At 41.8% G+C, this 19,639-nt stretch overlaps 1 protein-coding gene across 1 annotated transcript; it reads left to right on the top strand.

Annotated features, from left to right (window-relative positions):
• The first annotated feature begins 991 nt into the window (after positions 1-991).
• On the top strand, positions 992-4,448 carry LOC138847884 (zinc finger protein 84-like). The gene is made up of 2 exons (XM_070067663.1): positions 992-1,080; positions 2,253-4,448. The coding sequence occupies exons 1-2, from the start codon at positions 996-998 to the stop codon at positions 4,214-4,216; spliced, it is 2,049 nt and encodes a 682-aa protein (XP_069923764.1). The 5' UTR covers positions 992-995; the 3' UTR covers positions 4,217-4,448.
• Positions 4,449-19,639: the final 15,191 nt, after the last annotated feature.

Here is a 19,639-nt window from a genome sequence, read left to right as displayed (position 1 = left end):
AGGAATGGAATCTAGGCCTCCCTCTTGGTTGTCACCACCATTGTTTCCCAGTTATGCATTAGCAGGGAGCTGGAAACTGGATCTGGCACTGAAATCTAACTTTGGAAATTTGATGCTGAGATGGGGTATCTGAGCTGGCTTCATAAACACTAAGATAAATGCCTAATGTCTCTTTTAAAATATTTTTTTCCTCTGCCATAATTGCATTGACTGTGCATGGTGTTTTCCTGGAAATTCTTCTCTGTTCAATCTCTTCATAGCTTCCCTGATGGTTTCTTGTCTTTTTCCCTGAATACTTCTACATTCTTCTGAACATTGCTCATTCCAGAGTGAATGTTGTCCCCCTTTCAACCTACTGTGCAATTGCCCTTGACATATTCTGGCCTTTGTGAACAGAAATTCCTGTTTCCCTCCAGCTTGGGCATTTTTCCCAGCCTTTATACCGTATGTTTGACCCCCTGTTGAATGCTTCTGTGTGGCTGTCCAAATGCTCAACAAATCTGAAATGAAATGGCATCCTTCCTTCTTCTGCATACGCATGCAGAAGTTGTACAACTGCCATTTTTTGTTATGTGACAGAGTTGACATGTTGACTGGGAGTGTTCTATCACAGATGATGATAGCATTTGAAGACCTGGCTGTGTACTTTACCTGGGAGGAATGGCAGAACATGAACCAAGCTCAGAAAATCCTGTACAGGGATGTGATGCTGGAGACCTACAGTAGCCTGTTCTCCTTGGGTGAGTGACACTCATCACATGCCCAGTGGTAATGTTTTCCCACTATTTGACAAATAAGTGAGCACTATTTATAAACTTTATAAATGAGGGACAGGAATAGAATGTCAGTCCATGAAGAATCTAATTATATACCATCTGAGAAGGAATTCAAATTGGAAAATTGGCTGCATAGCTCCTGGACCACTGTTCACCTTTAACTAACCCAAGATAGTGATTTCACAAAGTGTTACATTATTTCCATTACTAGGGCACTGCATGACCAAACCTGACTTGATCTTGAAGTTGGAGCAAGGAGCAGAGCCCTGGATGGGGGAAGAATGCCTACATCATAGCCTTCCAGGTCAGTGTGTACATAATGGGAAGGGAGGCCAAAGTAGAATCATTAGAGCAGATGTTGAGTGGTGCTCTTTCTATTAATTTTTTCCAAGTCTTCAGACACAGTTATTCTACAATATCTATGGAGATCAGTATCTCTGGTAAAGGCAAAGGAAATGAAGTTTTATATGTAAATCAGCAACTGATCAAAATCTCCAGAATTGCATATTATCACAGAGGAGTGTTTATGTAAAAAGTGAAAGGAGGTCACTAGGGATGACAATTTCACAATGAGATAGAAATAAATTTTCAAGAAATTGAGCAGATTCTGGTCTGCAGAAACAAATTCTTTAAATTGCTTGTGAATGTATACCGAAGGTGGTATATTGGGACTTTCTGTAACTGTTGTAGTTCTCAGAGGCTGAGGATATCAGGTTGCCTTAGAAATATCGGAAACTGTAATAGAGTGCAGATAAAACAGTTTTTCATTAGAAAAATCCCACAAATGCTGTTTCCCTGGGGAGATAGAACATGAGATGACCACAGATGCAAATCTTGTCCCTTAAATGTGATCCTGCTTGGAATACAGACACATTAAACTCTTCTCCACCTGCAATAAAATGATCCAGTAAAAGTTTCCCATATTGATGTTTGAAATATCCAAGAAGTACAAAACAGACATTTTTATAAAAATGAACTGGAATGAATAGGACAAGGAAAAATTGATTTCTTGGCAATAGGTGATTATTTTTACCAAACATATGTCCTATCTTTAAAATCTTATATAGTTGTTTCACCTTTGTGAAAGGCAGAAAGTCAGTGAGAGGAGAAACAGTGAGCAAGAGATTTCTTATAAGCTACCTCCCCAGATACCTGCAGCAGTTAGGTCTGACTGATTTGAAGCCAAAAGCCTGGCATTCCAACTATTCTAATCTGATGTATCACAGGGTCCCAAGCACAAGAGCCATTATCTCCTGCCCCCTGGTATACATTAGTAGAGAGCTGTATTTGAAGCAGAGTATCCTGGGCTTAAATTGGCACTGTTTTTGGATGCAGACATTCCAAGCAGTGACTTGTATTCATTTTGTTAATTCTATCCCTCTTAAATACAAGTTACTTCATTCCTTTTACATGAGTATGTCAGGAGAAACAATTATATTTGATTTATTGACAGCACTGTTTTTTTTCTCACTTCAGTTGCCATGAAAAGGGATGACCTGATTAGGAAAATCCCGGAATGTCAGGACAAAAATCTGAATCAGAATGTTATGAAAAACAATAAGACATCAACTCCCAAGATAATTGAATTAAGAAAAACTCTTCATTTAAGTTCAAACCATATTCCAAAACTGAGTATCAAAAAGAGAATCTATTCAGAAATGAAACCTGAAGAATACAATATATGTCACAATGTGCATCCCCACTGTGGGGCTGATCAACTACAAACTGAAGAAAAATTTGATGCTACTAAGGTACCTGGGAATGCTCTCCAGATCTGTGAGGCTCTTAATCAACAACACAAAATTCAGACTGTGCAACAGGCATTTGAACCAATTGGAAAAGGGAACGTCTTCAAAAGGAAAAATATATTTTGTAAATCTGAGAGGCATTTTATGGTAGAAAGTAATAAGTCAACTGCCACTATTGGCAAGACAACTCAAATGGAACAAGATTTCCATAAAAATTCTAACCTCAGTATGCATCAACAAAGTCCCAGAAGAGAGAAAGTTTATGAATATACTAGTTCTTTGGAACCTGTCATTGACCAATCACCTCTTAAAATAAATCATAGACCACATATAGGGAAGAAACCCTATGCATGTAAGCCTTGGGGAAAATCATTCAGTTATAAATTCTGCCGTGCAATTCATTACGGTACTCACATAGTGGAAAACTCTCATGTGTTTAATGAACATGGAGAAGCCACTTACCAGAAGTCACATCTCATAAATCATCAGAGAAATCACACAGGAGAGAAACCTTATGAATGTAATGACTGTGGAAAAACCTTTGGCCGGAAGTCATACCTCATAAATCACCAGAGAATTCACACAGGAGAGAAACCTTATGAATGCAATGACTGTGGTAAAGGCTTTGTCTGGAAGCCAAACCTCATAACTCATCAGAGAATTCACACAGGAGAGAAACCTTATGAATGCAATGACTGTGGTAAAGCCTTTGTCCGGAAGCCAAACCTCATAACTCATCAGAGAATTCACACAGGGGAGAAACCTTATGCATGCAGTGACTGTGGAAAAGCCTTTGGCCAGAAGTCACATTTCATAAATCATCAGAGAATTCACACAGGGGAGAAACCTTATGAATGCAGTGACTGTGGTAAAGCCTTTGGGAAGAAGTCACACCTCATAAATCACCAGAGAATTCACACAGGAGAGAAACCTTATGAATGCAGTGACTGTGGCAAAACCTTTAGCCAGAAGTCAATCCTCACAAATCATCAGAGAATTCACACAGGGGGGAAACCTTATGAATGTCATGACTGTGGAAAATCCTTTATGTGGAAGTCAGATCTCATCCTACATCAGAGAATTCACATAGGGGAAAAACCTTATGAATGCAGTGACTGTGGTAAAGCCTTTGGCCACATGCCAAACCTCATAACTCATCAGAAAATTCACACAGGGGAGAAACCTTATGAATGCAATGAGTGTGGCGAAGCCTTCATGTGGAAGACAGATCTCATACTACATCAGAGAATTCACAGAGGAAATAAATCTTATGAGTGCCATGACTGTGGAAAAGCATTTGGCCAGAAGTCACACCACATAAATCACCAGAGAATTCACACAGGAGAGAAACCTTATGAATGCAGTGACTGTGGCAAAACCTTTAGCCAGAAGTCAATCCTCACAAATCATCAGAGAATTCACACAGGGGAGAAACCGTATGAATGTAATGACTGTCGAAAAGCCTTTAGCCAGCAGTCAAACCTCATAAGTCATCAGAGAATTCACACAGGGGAGAAACCTTATGAATGTAGTGACTGTGGAAAAGCCTTTAGCCAGCAGTCACACCTCATAAGTCATCAGAGAATTCACACAGGGGAGAAACCTTATGAATGTAGTGACTGTGGAAAAGCCTTTAGCCAGCAGTCACACCTCATAAGTCATAAGAGAATTCACACGGGAGTAACCTTATGAATGTAATGACTGTGGAAAAGCCTTTATGTGGAAGACAGATCTCATACTACTTCGGAGAATTCACAGATGGAATAAACCTTATGAAAGCAATGACTGTGGTAAAGCCTTTGTCCGGAAGCCAAACCTCATAACTCATCAGAAAATTCACACAGGAGATAAACCTTATGAATGCAGAGTGTGGAAAAGCCTTTGGCTAGAAGGCCTACCTCATAAATCATCAGAGAATTCACATGGGGGGAAAACCTTATGAATGCAATGACTGTGGAAAAGCCTTTCTGAAGAAGTCAGCTCTCATCCTATATCAGAGAAGTAACACAGGGGAGAAACCCTATGAATGCAATGACTGTGGGAAACCATTTGGTCACAAATCAAGCCTCATAAGTCATCAGAGAACTCATACAGTGTAGAAAGATTATGAATGTAATGACTGGAAAAGCCTTTCTGAGGAAGTCAGCTCTAGCACCCACATCAGAGAATTCACACAGGGGAAAAACCTGATGAATGTAAAGACTGGAAAAGTCTTTACCCATAAGTCAAACCTCAAAAGGCATCAGAAAAGTCACACAGGGGATAAACCTTCTGAATGCAATGACTTGGAAAAGCCTTTGGCCAAAAGTCAAGCCTTGTAAATAATTAGAGAAGCCATACAGGAGAAACCTTATGAATGTAATGACTGTGGAAAAGTTTTCTTTGCAAATTTCTATGCAATTCAGAACTCAGTGAACATCAAAGAAGTCACAGGAGAGAAACTTTATGATGGCAATGACTGTGCAGAAGCCTCTGTTAATATGACAAACATCACAAAGCATCAGAGAATTCACATGGGGAGAAATGTCATGGATAATGATGGTAGAAAGCCTTTTGTTATAATTTTCAACTAATAAAACATCACAGAATTAACACAGGGAATTTTCCACACAATTGCCTTTTTGTGCAAGTTCCTTTTCATTAAATAACAGAATCCATCAAGGGAGAACAATAAGATTATAATAAGTGTGGATATGCCTTTGGTGCCAATTATACATCATCAAGCATAACAGAATTCACTTGGGAAAAAATCTTATGAATGTAATGACTCAAAGTCTTTTAGCATAACTTAGCCCACATTGCACATCATCAAATTCATACAGGGAAAAAAAAAAACCTTTGAAAGTATTCTTGTGGAAAAGCCTTTACTTAGAAGTCATACCCTATAAGAATCAGAGAATTCACATGGGGGAGAAATCTTATGAATGTAATGAGTGTTGGAAAGCTCTGCCAGAATCTCAGCTTACAACATCAGAATTCACAAAGTGGAGATCTTATGAATGAAATAAATGTGGGAAAGCTTTTTGTCATAGGTCATACCTCATAATCCATCATCTAACTTGAATGGGGAGAGACTTTGAGAATATAATAAGGGGTTGGCCCTGTGGCTCATTTGGTTAATCATCCCCCTGTGGCACTGGCATTTCATATGGGCACCAGGTTCTAGTACTGGTCACTCCTTCCAGTCCAGGTCTCTGCTGTGGCCCGGGAAGGCAGTGAAGGATGGCTCAAGTCCTTGGGCCCCTGCACCAGCATGGGAGACCAGGAGGAAGCACCTGGCTCCTGGCTTTGGATCAACATAGTTTTGGCTGTAGCAGCCATTTGGGGGAGAACCAATGTAAGAAAGATGTTTTTCTCTGTCACTCTCTCTAACTCTATCTGTCATAGAAAGAAAGAGTTAGAGAGGTAGAAAGGGAGGGAGGGAGGGAGGGAGGGAGGGAGAGAGAGAGAGAGAGAGAGAGAGAGAGAGAGAGAGAAAATGAATGAATATATTATTGAATGTGGAAGAGTTTCCCTTCAAATAATTTAAGTATTAGGACAAAATTTTCTGCTGGAAATCACATCTTATCCAACAGGGACTCATGTAACGGAGAAAGCTTATAAATATTAATAGTGTTAAAAAATTGTTTGTCACAAATTTAGCATACATCAGAGAATTCAGATGGGGGTTTCTTTTTTTAAACTTTTATTTAATAAATATACATTTCCAAAGTACAACTTTTGGATTATAGTGGCTTTTGCCCCACACAACCTCACTCCCACCTTCAACAATCGAACCTCCCACTCCCTCTCCCATCCCATTCACATCAAGATTTATTTTCAATTATCTTTATATACAGATAAATTTAGTATATACTAAGTAATATTTCAACAGTTTGCACCCACACAGAAACACAAAGTATAAAGTACTGTTTGAGTACTAGTTATGCCATTAATTCACGTAGTACAACACATTAAGGACAGAGATCTTACATGGGGAGTAAGTGCACAGTGACTCCTGTTGTTGATTTAACAATTGACACTCATAAATAGATGTCAGTAATCAACCGAGGATCTTGTCATGAGCTACCATGGCTATGGAAGCCTCTTGAGTTCACCAACTCTGATCTTTTTTAGACAAGGACATAGTCAAATTGTAGGTCCTCTCCTCCCTTCAGAGAAAGGTACCTCCTTCTTTGATGGCTCATACTTTCTGCTGGGATCTCACAGAGATCTTTCATTTAGGTCACTTTTTTTTTTGCCACAGTGTCTTGGCTTTCCATGCCTGAAATACTCTCATGGACTTTTTAACCAGATCTGAATGCCTTAAGAGCTGATTCTGAGGCCAGAGTGCTGTTTAGCAGGACATCTACCATTCTATGAGTCTGCTGTGTATCCTACTTCCCATGTTTTATGGTTCCTTCCTTTTTAATTCTATCAGTATTAGCAGACCCTATTGTTTATATGATGCCTTTGACTCTTAGATCTATCATTATGATCAATTATGAACTAAAAGTGATCATTTTGACTAGTGAGATGGCATTGGTACATGCCACCTTGATGGGATTGAATTTGAATCCCCTGGCATGTTTCTAACTATACCATTAGGGGTTAGGCCAGTTGAGCATGTGCCAAACTGTACCTCTCCTCTCTTATTCCCACTCATATTTAACAGGGATCACTCTTCTGTTAAACTTAAACACCTAAGAATAATTGTGTGTTAAATAAGGAGTTCAACTAATGGTATCCAGTACAACAAAAAAATACCAAAAGTAATAAAGTAGTAAGATGTCCCTCGAAAGTCAGGACAAGTGGTGATCAAGTCATTGTTTCTCATAGTGTCCATTTCACTTCAACAGGTTTCCTTTTAGGTGCTCGGTTGTCACCGATAAGGGAGAACATATGATATTTGTCCCTTTGGGATTGGCTTATTTCACTCAGCATGATGTGTTCCAGATTCCTCCATTTTGTTGCAAATGACTGGATTTCACTGTTTTTGACTGTTGTATAGTATTCTATAGAGTACATGTCCCATAATTTCTTTATCCAGTCTACTGTTGATGGGCATTTGGGTTGGTTCCAGGTCTTAGCTATTGTGAATTAAGATGCAATAAATATTAAGGTGTAGATAGTTTTTTTGTTTGCCAATTTAATTTTTTTGGATAAGTTCCAAGGAGTGGGATGGCTGGGTTGAATGGTAGGGTTATATTCAGGTTTCTGAGGAATCTCCAGACTGACTTCCATAGTGGCTTGACCAGTTTGCATTCCCACCAACAGTGGGTTAGTGCCCCTCTTTCCCCACATCCTCACCAGCATCTGTTGTTGGTAGATTTCTGAATGTGAACCATTCTAACTGGTGTGAGGTGAAACCTCATTGTGGTTTGATTTGCATTTCCCTGATTGCTAGTGATCCTGAATAATTCTTGATGTGCCTGTTAGGCATTTGGATTTCCTCTTTTGAAAAATGTCTATTGAGGTCCTTGGCCCATCTCTTAAGTGGGTTGTTTGTTTTGTTGTTGTGAAGTTTCTTGATCTCTTATTTTTTCTTCTTCTTCTTCTTTTTTTTTTTTAGACAGGCAGAGTTAGATAGAGAAAGAGAAAGTTCTTCCTTCCATTGGTTCACATCCCAAATTGTCACTATAGCTGGCACACTGTGCCGATCCAAAACCAGGAGCCAGGTGCTTCCTCCTGGTCTCCCATGCTGGTGCAGGGCCCAAGGACTTGGGCCATCCTCCACTGCCTTCCCAGGCTACAGCAGAGAGCTGGACTGGAAGAGGAGCAACCGGGACTGGAACCCCGAGTGTTGGCACCACAGGTGGAGGATTAGCCTAGTGAGCCATGGTGCCGGCCAATCTCTTTGTAGATTCTGGTTATTAAACATTTATTGGTTGCATAGTTTGCAAATATTTTTTTCCCATTCTATTGGTTCCTCTTCACTTTCCTACTTGACTCTTTTGCAATACAGAAACTTCTCAATTTGATGAAATCCCAATTGTTAATTTTGGCTTTGACTGACTGTGTCTTTGGGTTTTTTTTCCAAGAAGTTTTGCCTTTGCCCATATTTTGTAGCATTTCTCCAATCTTCCCTAATAATTTGATAGTGTTGGGTTGTAGATTTAGATCTTTAATCCATGTTGACTGAATTTTTGTGTAAAGTATAAGGTAGGGATCTTGCTTCATGCTTCCACATGTGGCAATCCATTTTTCCCCGAACCATTTGTTGAATAGACTCTCCTTGCTCCAGGAATTAGTTTTAACTCCTTGATCAATTAAAAGTTGGTTGTAGATGTTTGGATTGATTTCTGGTGTTTCTATTCTGTTCCATTGGTCTATCCATTTGTTTCTGTACCAGTACCATGCTGTTTTGATTACAGTGCCCTGTAGTATATCCTGAAATCTGGTATTGCGATGCCTCCGGCTTTGTTTTTGTTGTACAAGATTGCTTTAGCTATTCGAGGTCTCCTGTGTCTCCATATGAATTTCAGCATCATTTTTTACAGATCTGAGAAGAATTTCATTGATATTTTGATTGGAATTGCATTGAATCTGTAAATTGCTTTTGGGAGAATGGACATTTTGATGATATTGATTCTTCCAATCCATGAGCATGGAAGAATTTTCCATTTTTTGGTATCCTCTTCTATTTCTTTAAGGTTTTGTAATTCTCATCATAGAGATCTTTGACATCCTTGGTCAAGTTTATTCCCAGGTATTTGTTTTTGTAGCTATTGTGAATGGGATTGATCTTAGCAGTTCTTTCTCAGCTGTGGTATTGCCTGTGTACATAAATGCTGTTGATTTTTGTGCATGGATTTTATTACCTGCTACTTTGCCAAACTCTTCTATGAGTTCCATTAGTCTAGTAGAGTTCTTTGGATCCCCTAAATAAAGAATCATATCATCTGTAAAGAGGGATAGTTGACTTCTTCCTTCCCAATTTTTATCCCTTTAATTTCTTCTTGCCCAGTGGGTTTGGCTATAACTTCCAGTACTATATTGAATAGCAATGGTGAAAGTGGGCATCCCTGTCTAGTGTAATGAATGTGGAAGACATTTTCTGGGAATTCAGGCTTGTATGAATATAGAATTCACAAAAGGTCATATTTTTTGAATGCTGTAAGTATGAGCATTCCATTAGCCAGAAATTAGACATCAACAGACTTCAGAGAATTCATCAAGAGAAAAATCAATGTGATGAATGTGAAAAAAATCCTTCTGGTATAAGTCAGTCTTCTATTCACATGAAGAGGCTCAGAAGTGAGAAAACTTGCAAAGAAAGAAAAGTTTTGTGTGACCAGTCACCTCTAGATGGAAAACTGATAACTCACACAAAGGAATAAGCGTATGAATGTAATGGAATTGGGAGTACCTTTACTGTAAAGCAAATTTCCAGAAAACAAGATTACATTTACAGAAAAGTCTCTGAAACTGTGAAGTGTCTGTAGGAATTGTTTTTTTGGAATAATACCTCAGCAAGTGTGATGAATTGCCATGAAGACTGGTTAACCATTCTTGAGAGATTCTTTCTCTTATACTACCTTCATTTTTTAGTTTCCCATTATTATGAATGGAACCAGACAAATGAACTGTGTTTTCATGTATAAAGTTTGCTGACAAATATTCAACACTTGCAGCAGTTGATACAACAGTTATTTCAACAGTTTTTTTGAAATGCCATCTTAATGAATTATAAATTTATTTGTTGTACATTAGTTTTGATGTCTGTCCATGATTTTTGCCCAACATTATTGTAGTACAAACGAGTGATGTTGATATAGGGTAAGTTAGATAGTTTAAGTTCATGATCTGGAAGCCACACTTTACCCACTCCATGCTCCTATATCCATCTACCTGTCAATCAGATGACCCCTTCTGCAGGAAATATTTCTCCTTACCCAGAACATGGAGGTGGTACCCTGTGCTTTCTAATCACCTATAAATTTGGGTAAAGAGGAGGTGGGATCTTCTCCTGGAGCAACAGCCTGCAGGGCATGAAAGTCACCTTCATCTTCTCTGGCCCACTCTCCAAAGAAAGTCCTCATGTGCCTCTGTATTTTCTTCACTCAGAACTCAATTTCCACAATATTGCTAAGCTCTCACATAAATATGTGTTTTTATCATGGAAACTATGAATATTATGTTTGAAGAATTTTACATATGTGCTTATGTTGAAGACTTTGAAATGAGTTAGCGTGGGTTTACCATGTAACCCTGGCTATAATCACAAGTGCCAATAAAGTCACTCATGTCACTCAGCTCCATCACTTCCTAATTCATGACCCTGGACTGCCTCTCTGAGCCTGTTGGATCTCCCCTCCTGCTCAGTGAGGCCTCAAATTAACTAGTTACACACTGCTGAGAAATGGAATCATCACAAAAATGTGGGGATAGCATGGACCATGGCTTTGTTCCTAGTCTGACCCATGAGATCTAGCCACTACCTCCACACCCACTGTCTGCATCACTCATGGAGAAGCAGGGTTCTTCATGGGGACACAAAACATGATACCTTATCATATTCCTAAGACACACCATTGACAGTTCATATTCTACAACTGGTGGATCACATCCCTTTCAAAATTCTGACCTACATACTCCTTTACTTTTTTTCCCACTAGGTTATATGAATCTACCTCCAGTACCTACACTCCCTCAGACTATTATCAGTGGAGGAGACCACCACAACACATCCTCTTATTCAGTATATATGGGAGAACTCATGTCAATGCGAGGTAAAAGTTGCTGCCTTTCTCAAACACTGATCTTGCTGGAGGCTTTGTTTTGGCTGTACCCTGGTAAGGTTAATTGCAATCAGAGGTTTCTCTTTTTTTCTGCAAGACTCCTATATGTTAGCATTAATAGGGTATGAGTCCTGTTATAGGGTTGGAGCTCCCATTACCCACCACTATCGTCTCAGACAGGATGTGGCCAAAGACTGCTCAGTGGCTTTTTAGAGATTTTTTTGTTTTGTTTTACTGTTCAATAATACATGTCAGCAATTCCCACAAGAGATTGCTTTTGCAGACAGCTAAGCTATGTGCTTGAGATGGTTATCTACATATGCTTAGGTGTCTCAAGGAATAACCCTATTACTGCAATTTCCTGATTTTATGATGTAAAAACAAAGTAGAGCTGGGAATCAGGGTTCACTTGAGACAGGATTCCAGTCAAGTTTGCACGTGTAATAAGTTCTGTGTCTTTTTTCCCGAATATCTCATGTGTGACTTCATTTTCTTTGGTCTCTTTTCTGTAACATTTGGTTTCCTGACCAGGAAGTTGAATGAACTGGCCCATTGTGCCATTTGTACAGGGGACAAATAGATCAGAGGTGACCACTGCAGGACAGATGACTAGACACCATTTCCAATACTTTTGGAGAGAATCCTCCCTATGCAAAAGCTTGCTGTCACCCTGACCACTGCTGCTCATTCAGACTCACAGAGACTTGGGGCATTTGGACCTGGAAACACCAAATGAGATAAGAATCACCTGTCACCAGAGTCTAAGACATGCCTGACCCTATGGGTGGATGGCAGACTCTCCAGGAAATATTTATTTTAGGTTTCAAGATGGGACTCACCTTTAGAGGGAGGGAATGTTTTACACTCTGAAAGGTGTTTGAATGTATGGCTGCTTTTGCATGCATTGGCAGTTTGAATCTGTTGTCCCCAGTAGAAGCTATGAGTTATGAGTGGGCCTGAAACTGAAGTTCTCTGGTGATCCTCATATGGTCAAGGGTAGTTGGAGTCACATTCTGATATTGCTACAGTGAATTATCACCTAAATTCCAATAAGGAATGTGCTCAAATAGGCATCTGGCTGATCTTTATTGGAGGCACAACTCCCTTGTTTATCCTGTGTCTACAATCATAGTGTGGTTGCATAATGGATGGATCCCTTTCTGTGTTAGACATGTTAAAACATTTTAAAACAGGTTTAGTGAGGATTATGGAATCAAACCAATCTGTGTTACACTTAGAACCTTGTGTTGGTTTGAGTGGCCCACTTTCAGTATTGGCTGGCCCTCAGAGGGAATGAAACATGTTGCCATAGATCAAATAGTCTGAAGAGTCCTTACAGAACATCTCAGATACCCATATCAATTTCCATAGATCAAATCATGGCTGTCCATGGCTTCTTTTGGTCTGGGATCCAAAACATTCTCACTCTGACTCTAGGAAAACCCTCACCAAAGATTTTCCAGGGCAAAACAGTGGAGGACAAAGTCCTGCCACACTCTTACCAATTTCAGTATCCATGCTCCACTAGCAGGGCTTGTGGACACCTAGCCACCCCCAGATCTGTCCGAAGCAATTCTACCTCCTATGGCTCCATGTCTCCCAACTTCCAGTAAATCAATGTCTCTGGGCATCACAGAACAACCTTCTACTAGCCCTACAGATACCACTGAGAAAGACAAGGGCACCCCCTGTCATTGAAGCAGATGGCAATGTTCAGCCAGCGGCTGTCATGATCTACAATCAGGCATTCAACACTACCAACCTTTTAAATTGAAAACATCATATACCCTCTTCCTTGGAGTAACTGCAGGCACTTTAATTTTATTTGAGACCATTTTCCAAACCCATCATCTAACATAGAGAGACTGTCACCAACACCCCCGACCCTGTTCAATGCTGAAGAGAGATGGAGAATTCTCAAGGCCCACAAATGGACTCAAAAACAGTACCCAGCTTGGACATTCCATCCTGACACATAGGTCCCCCAGGTTGTTCCTAGCCAGGCTCCATACTGGAAAGTTTACCAGCCAGAAGACACAGTCCTCCTAGACCACTACTGAGAGATACTCTTGAGGGGTCTCTGGGTGGCATCCAGAAAGCTCACCACACAGCCAAAATTATAACTGTCATCCAGAAGAGTAATGAGGCACCAGGAGATTTTTATGAGTGGCTAGTTGAGGCATTCAGATTTGTTCCCCTTTCAACCCTGAAGCCCCAGAAAATGAACAGAAGGTCAGCAGCACTTTTGTGCTCAAAGTGCCCCTGACATTCATCAAAAGCTCCAGAAACTCAAGGGCTTTGCAGGCATGAATGCTACTCAGTTTCTGGAAGTGGCAAGGAAGGTCTATGTTAACTGAGACTAGAATTATGATCCGAGGCAGGTGGCACTTAGCCTGCTACACCCCTCTCCAAGTACCAGAACTCTGTTGCCCTGCACCTATAGTAGCAGGGAGGATCAGAGCAGGGGCCCATTGTGTATCTTTAGTGAGGAGGCTTGTCATGTCTGGTACTCTCATGTTCTGGCCATTGCAGTGTTTGACACAGTACGAGGCACTTGACAATTTACATGAGATTTGAGTGGGGATTCATTATACTAACACAAAATGAGAAGGCTTAAAAGTTGTTACAAAATTGTGCTGGTGGAAAATGACTGGTAGGAGGTGGAGGCTCATGGGGACTTGGTACCTTGTCCAAAAGGTGACAACAGTGGCTCATCTGGGTCTATAGCACACTTGGTACAGACATGTCTTCTTCAATCATGGCTTGGAAAAATCAGAGTATCCAGCAATAGCAGTTTTAGATTATTTGTGAGTAGTGAGGGTTTGAGGATGCCGACCCTGGATGCTCTTGACAGGGGGAACTTAACTGTAACAGGGCTGGCAGATCTCCATCATGCCACTGTTGTCTACCACCTCTCCCTCCATGTTCTGTAGCAGTTAGAAGCCACCAGTGTGTCCAGGGTCTGACTAAACTGGTGTTCATTCTCTAGGCAGAAGGCACCATCAGCAGAGTGGGAGGATTCTGGATCCAGATATGTGGGAATAGCACTTTTTATGCCCTGCTGATGTGGGACTGCCATCCCCATGTGTGTAGCCCTGATCTCCTATCTTCTGCTGAGACTGATGACAGTTGATCCCTTAGTGCTGCCTATTGTGTGCTGAGACTGCGGTGACTGTTCCTCGCCACCGCTGGAGAATTAGGCAGGCTCCCCACAGCTTACCTTGACCGAGGAGGGGAAGTACGCCACCCACCACTCAGCCTTCCCCAAACCCGGGGGACAATCAGGCATGGTGTGGAGCCCAGTCGAAGCAGGGTCTCACTTTATTGTAAAAGGGAGGTGTATATATAGCTGAGGTACAGAGCAGATGGTACAGAGCAGATGAGCAGATGTGGGCAAGGGGTGGGGTGTTGAGATGCAAAAGGGTCTTAGCCACTCCTATTATACCACCTTAATGATCCTTAGGCAGAAGCGCCCTGGGGCTGGGGTGTTTGCTACCAGGGATTTGAAACTTAAAGACAGATTTTCAAATTTGAGGCAGGCTCAGGAAGTTCCTCTAGGCCTCTCTGGATTCAGCCTCCCCCACCCTGAGACTGTGTAAATTTCTCCCATTCCTTAATATGACCCTGTGGGGGTGAGTGAGCATGTACACTTGGTGTGTCTGTGTTTGGATCATGGGTCTTTGGGCAGTCAACACTGACCCCAGTATTGGGCAATGGGCCTGCAATGAATGCACCAGACAGATGAATCCTGTGAGTGTGGCAATTTAACTGGAGGCCCCCCACTGGCAATTGGGTGAGAAGCTGCCTCTTTGTGGACCAGGGAGGTGAGACGTGGACTTTTTCTATTTAGCTCTCCCTCTGACACTTCTATTGGCTAAGTCACCCTTCCAGGTGTCTAGCTCCTGTCATCCACCTGTCTTTAAGGCTGTCTGTGCCTCTGATCAGATGGATAGGAGCTCTGTAAGGGGAAGTGTATTGTGATTCTTTGGAGCTGTGTGATGTTGAGAGATTTTTCTGCCAACTTCAAAGAGGGCTGGCCTCTGACAGCTGGTGGCTGTGGAGTTTCAAATGATGAGCTGAGGCACAGCCATCTTCATTTGAGAGAGTTGCTGGATAGCTCCAACCAGTGCTTTTTATTATTTAATCTAGTGTTCAACTAGTAACATAACAATTAGGAACGCACAGCCAGACTAATCACTGTAGAAGAATAACAAGCAGGCACAAACAAGAGAGATAAGTATCGTATGACAGATGTAGAGCTTTTTGGGGGTGAGAGAATGCAAGATTCTCTCCATCTCTCTCTAACTCTGTCTCTTTCTCTTCCCACAACCATGCCTCTAAAATAATTAAGTAAGGGCCAGAGCTTGGTACAGTGGGTTAAGTCACTATCTACATTGCTGGAATCCCATATGGATGTCCATCCAATCCTGTACAGCTCCCTGATTATGCAGCTAGGAAAGTGGCAGAGAATGGCCTGTGTCCTTGAGCCCCTGCAACCATATGGGAGACCTAGAGGAAGTTTCTGTTCCTGCCTCTTGGTTCAGCCTGGCTCAGCCTCACCTATTGCAACCTTTTGGGGAGTGAACAATTAAATAATCATCTCTCTCTCTCTGTCTCTCTCTCTGACTTTCAAATAAATAAGTAAATATTTTTAAAAGGCCACAAATGTTTTACATTTGTTTGATGTTGCTTTTCCTTTCTTTTTGTTATGGTTGTATTTTATTTGTAAAGCAGAGCTGAGAGAGAGAGAGAAGAGCAGAGCAGATAAGAGAAAAGAAGCAAAGCTTGGAGAAGAGAGGGGAGGGGAGTGAAGGGGAGGGAAGGGGAGAAGAGGTGAGGAGAGGGGAGGGGAGGGGAGCAGAGGGGAGGGAGAGAGGAGGCTTGTATTTGGGGATTTAAACCATGGAAATGGCCTCATGAATAATGGACAACCTTACTGTGTTAATCAAGTTAAACTATGTTCCATAATCTGTATATACGAAAAACATGAAACTTGCATACCTTAAATACAGTTGAAAATCCCGTTTCCAGAAGAATTATTTATTTAGCCTAGATTATTACTTCAGCACCAGTGGTCATTTAAATGGAAAGTCATTGAATAAAATTTACACCTAAATTAACATAATAAGGTCTTGTACCTAAATACCATTATTTCTAGAGTGGCTTTCAGGGCACAGAAGTTTTAATCATTATGATACCCAATTTTCTAATAATGTGCTATAAGTGTTTGGCTCTGGATAACGATAAATATTTTTCTGTTGTAGAATTTCATAGCTGGAAGATACACTGAATGACCAGATGTAACGTCAAAATAATCTGGGGTTGGGCCGGCGCCACGGCTCACTTGGCTAATCCTCCACCTGCGTTGCCAGTACCCTGGTTCTATTCCCAGTTGGGGTGCCAGATTCTGTCCCGGTTGTTCCACTTCCAGTCCAGGTCTTTGCTGTGGCCCAGGAAGGTAGTAAAGGATGGCCCAAGTGCTTGGGCCCTGCATCCACGTGGAAGTCCAGGAGGAAGCACCTGGCTACTGGATTTGGATTGGCACAGCGTGCTGGCCGTAGTGGCCATTTGGGGGGTGAACCAATGGAAAAGGAAGGCCTTTCTCTCTGTCTCTCTGTCTCTCTCTCTCCCAACTCTGCCTGTCCAAAAAAAAAAAAAAATCTGGGGTAGGTGTTAAGCCACTGCTTGCAATGCAGGTATCCCATATCTGAGTGTCAGTTTGAGTTCTAGATCATCTGTTTCCAATACAACTCCCTAGTAATGTTCCCAGAAAGGTAGAAGATGGCCCATATGGTTGAGCTCCTGCCACCCATGTGGGAGACCTGGATGGAGTTCCATAATCCTGGCTTTGACCTGGAGAAATGCTAGCCATTGTGGCCATTTGGGTAGTCAATTAGCAGATGGAAGAGAGATTTCTCTCTTGTTCTGTCTTTCCATTTAAAATTTATCATACTTCATAAGTGTGTTAGTATATTTGTGTCCTTTTTTTTTCTTTTTTTTAACTTTTATTTAATGAATATAAATTTCCAAAGTACAGCTTATGGACCACAATGGCTTCCCCCCCATAATGTCCCTCCCACCTGCAACCCTCCCCTCTCCCACTCCCTCTCCCCTTCCATGCACATCAAGATTCATTTTTGATTCTCTTTATATACAGAAGATCAGTTTAGCATACATTAAGTAAAGATTTCAACAGTTTGCTACCACACAGAAACATAAAGTGAAAAATAATAGATGATTTTTTAAATGATGATGAAATCAGATCAGACCTATTGTCATGTTTAATCCCAGTGAGAGTCAAGTTGGGAATTGATAATTTCTTCTTCTTTTTTTTTTTTTACAGAAGATCAGTTTAGCATACATTAAGTAAAGCTTTCAACAGTTTGCACCCCCATAGAAACACAGAGTGAAATATACTGTTTGAGTACTCGTTATAGCATTAAGTCTCAATGTACAGCACGCTAAGGACAGAGATCCTACATGAGGAGTAAGTACACAGTGACTCCTGTTGTTGACTTTACAAATTGACACTCTTGGTTATGGCCTCAGTAATCTCCCCATGCTCCAGTCATGAGTTTCCAAGGCTATGGAAGCCCCTTGAGTTCTCCGACTCTTATCTTGTTTAGACAAGGTCATAGTCAAAGTGGAGGTTCTCTCCTCCCTTCAAAGAAAGGTACCTCCTTCTTTGAAGACCTGTTCTTTCCACTGGGATCTCACTCACAGAGATCTTTCATTTAGGTTTTTTTTTTTTTTTTTGCCAGAGTGTTTTGGCTTTCCATGCCTGAAATACTCTCATGGGCTTTTCAGCCAGATCCGAATGCCTTTAGGGCTGATTCTGAGGCCAGAGTACTGTTTAGGACATCCGCCATTCCATGACTCTGCTGAGTATCTCACTTCCCATGTTGGATCACTCTCCCCTTTATTTATTCTATCGGTTAGTATTAGCAGGTACTAGACTTGTTTATGTGCTCCCTTTGACTCTTAGTCCTTTCATTATGATCAATTGTGAACTGAAATTGATCACTTGGAATAGTGAGATGGCATTGGTACATGCCACCTTGATGGGATTGAATTGGAGTCCCCTGGTATGTTTCTAACTCTACCATTTGGGGCAAGTCAGCCTGAGCATGTCCCAAATTGTACATCTCTTCCCTCTCTTATTCCCACTCTTATGTTTAACAGGGATCACATTTCAGTTAATTTTCAACACTTAAGAATAACTGTGTATTAATCACAGAATTAAACCAGTCATATTAAGTAGAACAGACAAAAAAAAAACTACTAAGAGGGATAATGTATTAAGTTGTTCATTAACAGTCAGGGCTATGCTGATCAAGTCACCTATCGCTCCCCCTCTTCGTGGAGGAACGACGCTAAGCCCTGCCTAGGCTTCATATCCAAGTCACGGCACCATTATGTCGCTCCCCCTCTTCGTGGAGGAATGACACAGGACCCTGCATTGTTCTTTTGTCTGCTCGGCCCTTCCCGGGTTTGCTGCTGGTTCTTCCCAGGTTGGCTGCTGGTCCTTCCCGGGTTGGCTGCTGGTCCTTCCCGGGTTGGCTTCCGACCCTTCCACCTCCGTGGAAGGGCGGTTCCCCCTGGCCACTTTCCCCACTTCCGCAGGGGAGCGGCACACCGCCGGCTGGCTCTCTCGGGGGCTGCACAGGTGTTCCTTCAGGTAGATGTTCCCCTTAGATGTTTCTGGTGCATGCCGTCTCTCTCCTCCTTTATAGTCCTCCTCCACCAATCCTAACTCGGCTGCCCACACGCCGAGTACGTTGCTCTCCTCCAATCAGGAGCAGGATCAGCTCCTGGAGGTCATCACTCAAGTTGGCAAGAGGCAGCTGCGTAGAAGCTGTTTTCTCCTCTCCCAGAGCCATATTGTGGGAGAGCAGATACATAGAATAAGTCTTAATTCCAGTAACTTAGTCCAGTCCGGGTTGCTCCCCACAGATTCCCCTTTCTTTTTATTTTTTGGCGTTGATACGCGCCTGTCTTCGGTGTCCCGCGGCACACACTCTGCTTTGCTTGCTAGAGTTGCCCACAGGTGCTTACAAGTCTTATCAATCAGGCAAACCGAATCCGGGTCCTCTCTTCGCCATGTTGTGAGGAGGTTTTTAGGCGCTGATGCGTGCCTGTGTTCGGTGCCCTGCAGCGCATGCTCTACTCTGCTAGAACTGCCTGCAGGTGCTTACAAGTCCTATCAGGCAAACCGAACCCAAGCCTTCTCATTGCCGTATTGTGGGCAGACTTATTGGTGTTAATTCGTGCCTGTCTTCGGTGACCTGCGGTGCATAAGCTGCTAGCCGCCCGCAGGTGCTTATCGTCCTAATCAGGCAGACCGAATCCAAGCTCTCTCATTGCTGTGTTGTGGGGAGGCCTTTCTCTATTTCTC

Source organism: Oryctolagus cuniculus (genome assembly GCF_964237555.1).
Source record: "Oryctolagus cuniculus chromosome 17 unlocalized genomic scaffold, mOryCun1.1 SUPER_17_unloc_2, whole genome shotgun sequence".
Classification (NCBI taxonomy): Eukaryota; Metazoa; Chordata; class Mammalia; order Lagomorpha; family Leporidae; genus Oryctolagus; species Oryctolagus cuniculus.
The sequence above is the reverse complement of the archived record's forward strand: the minus strand, read 5'-3'. Positions and strand labels throughout refer to the sequence as shown.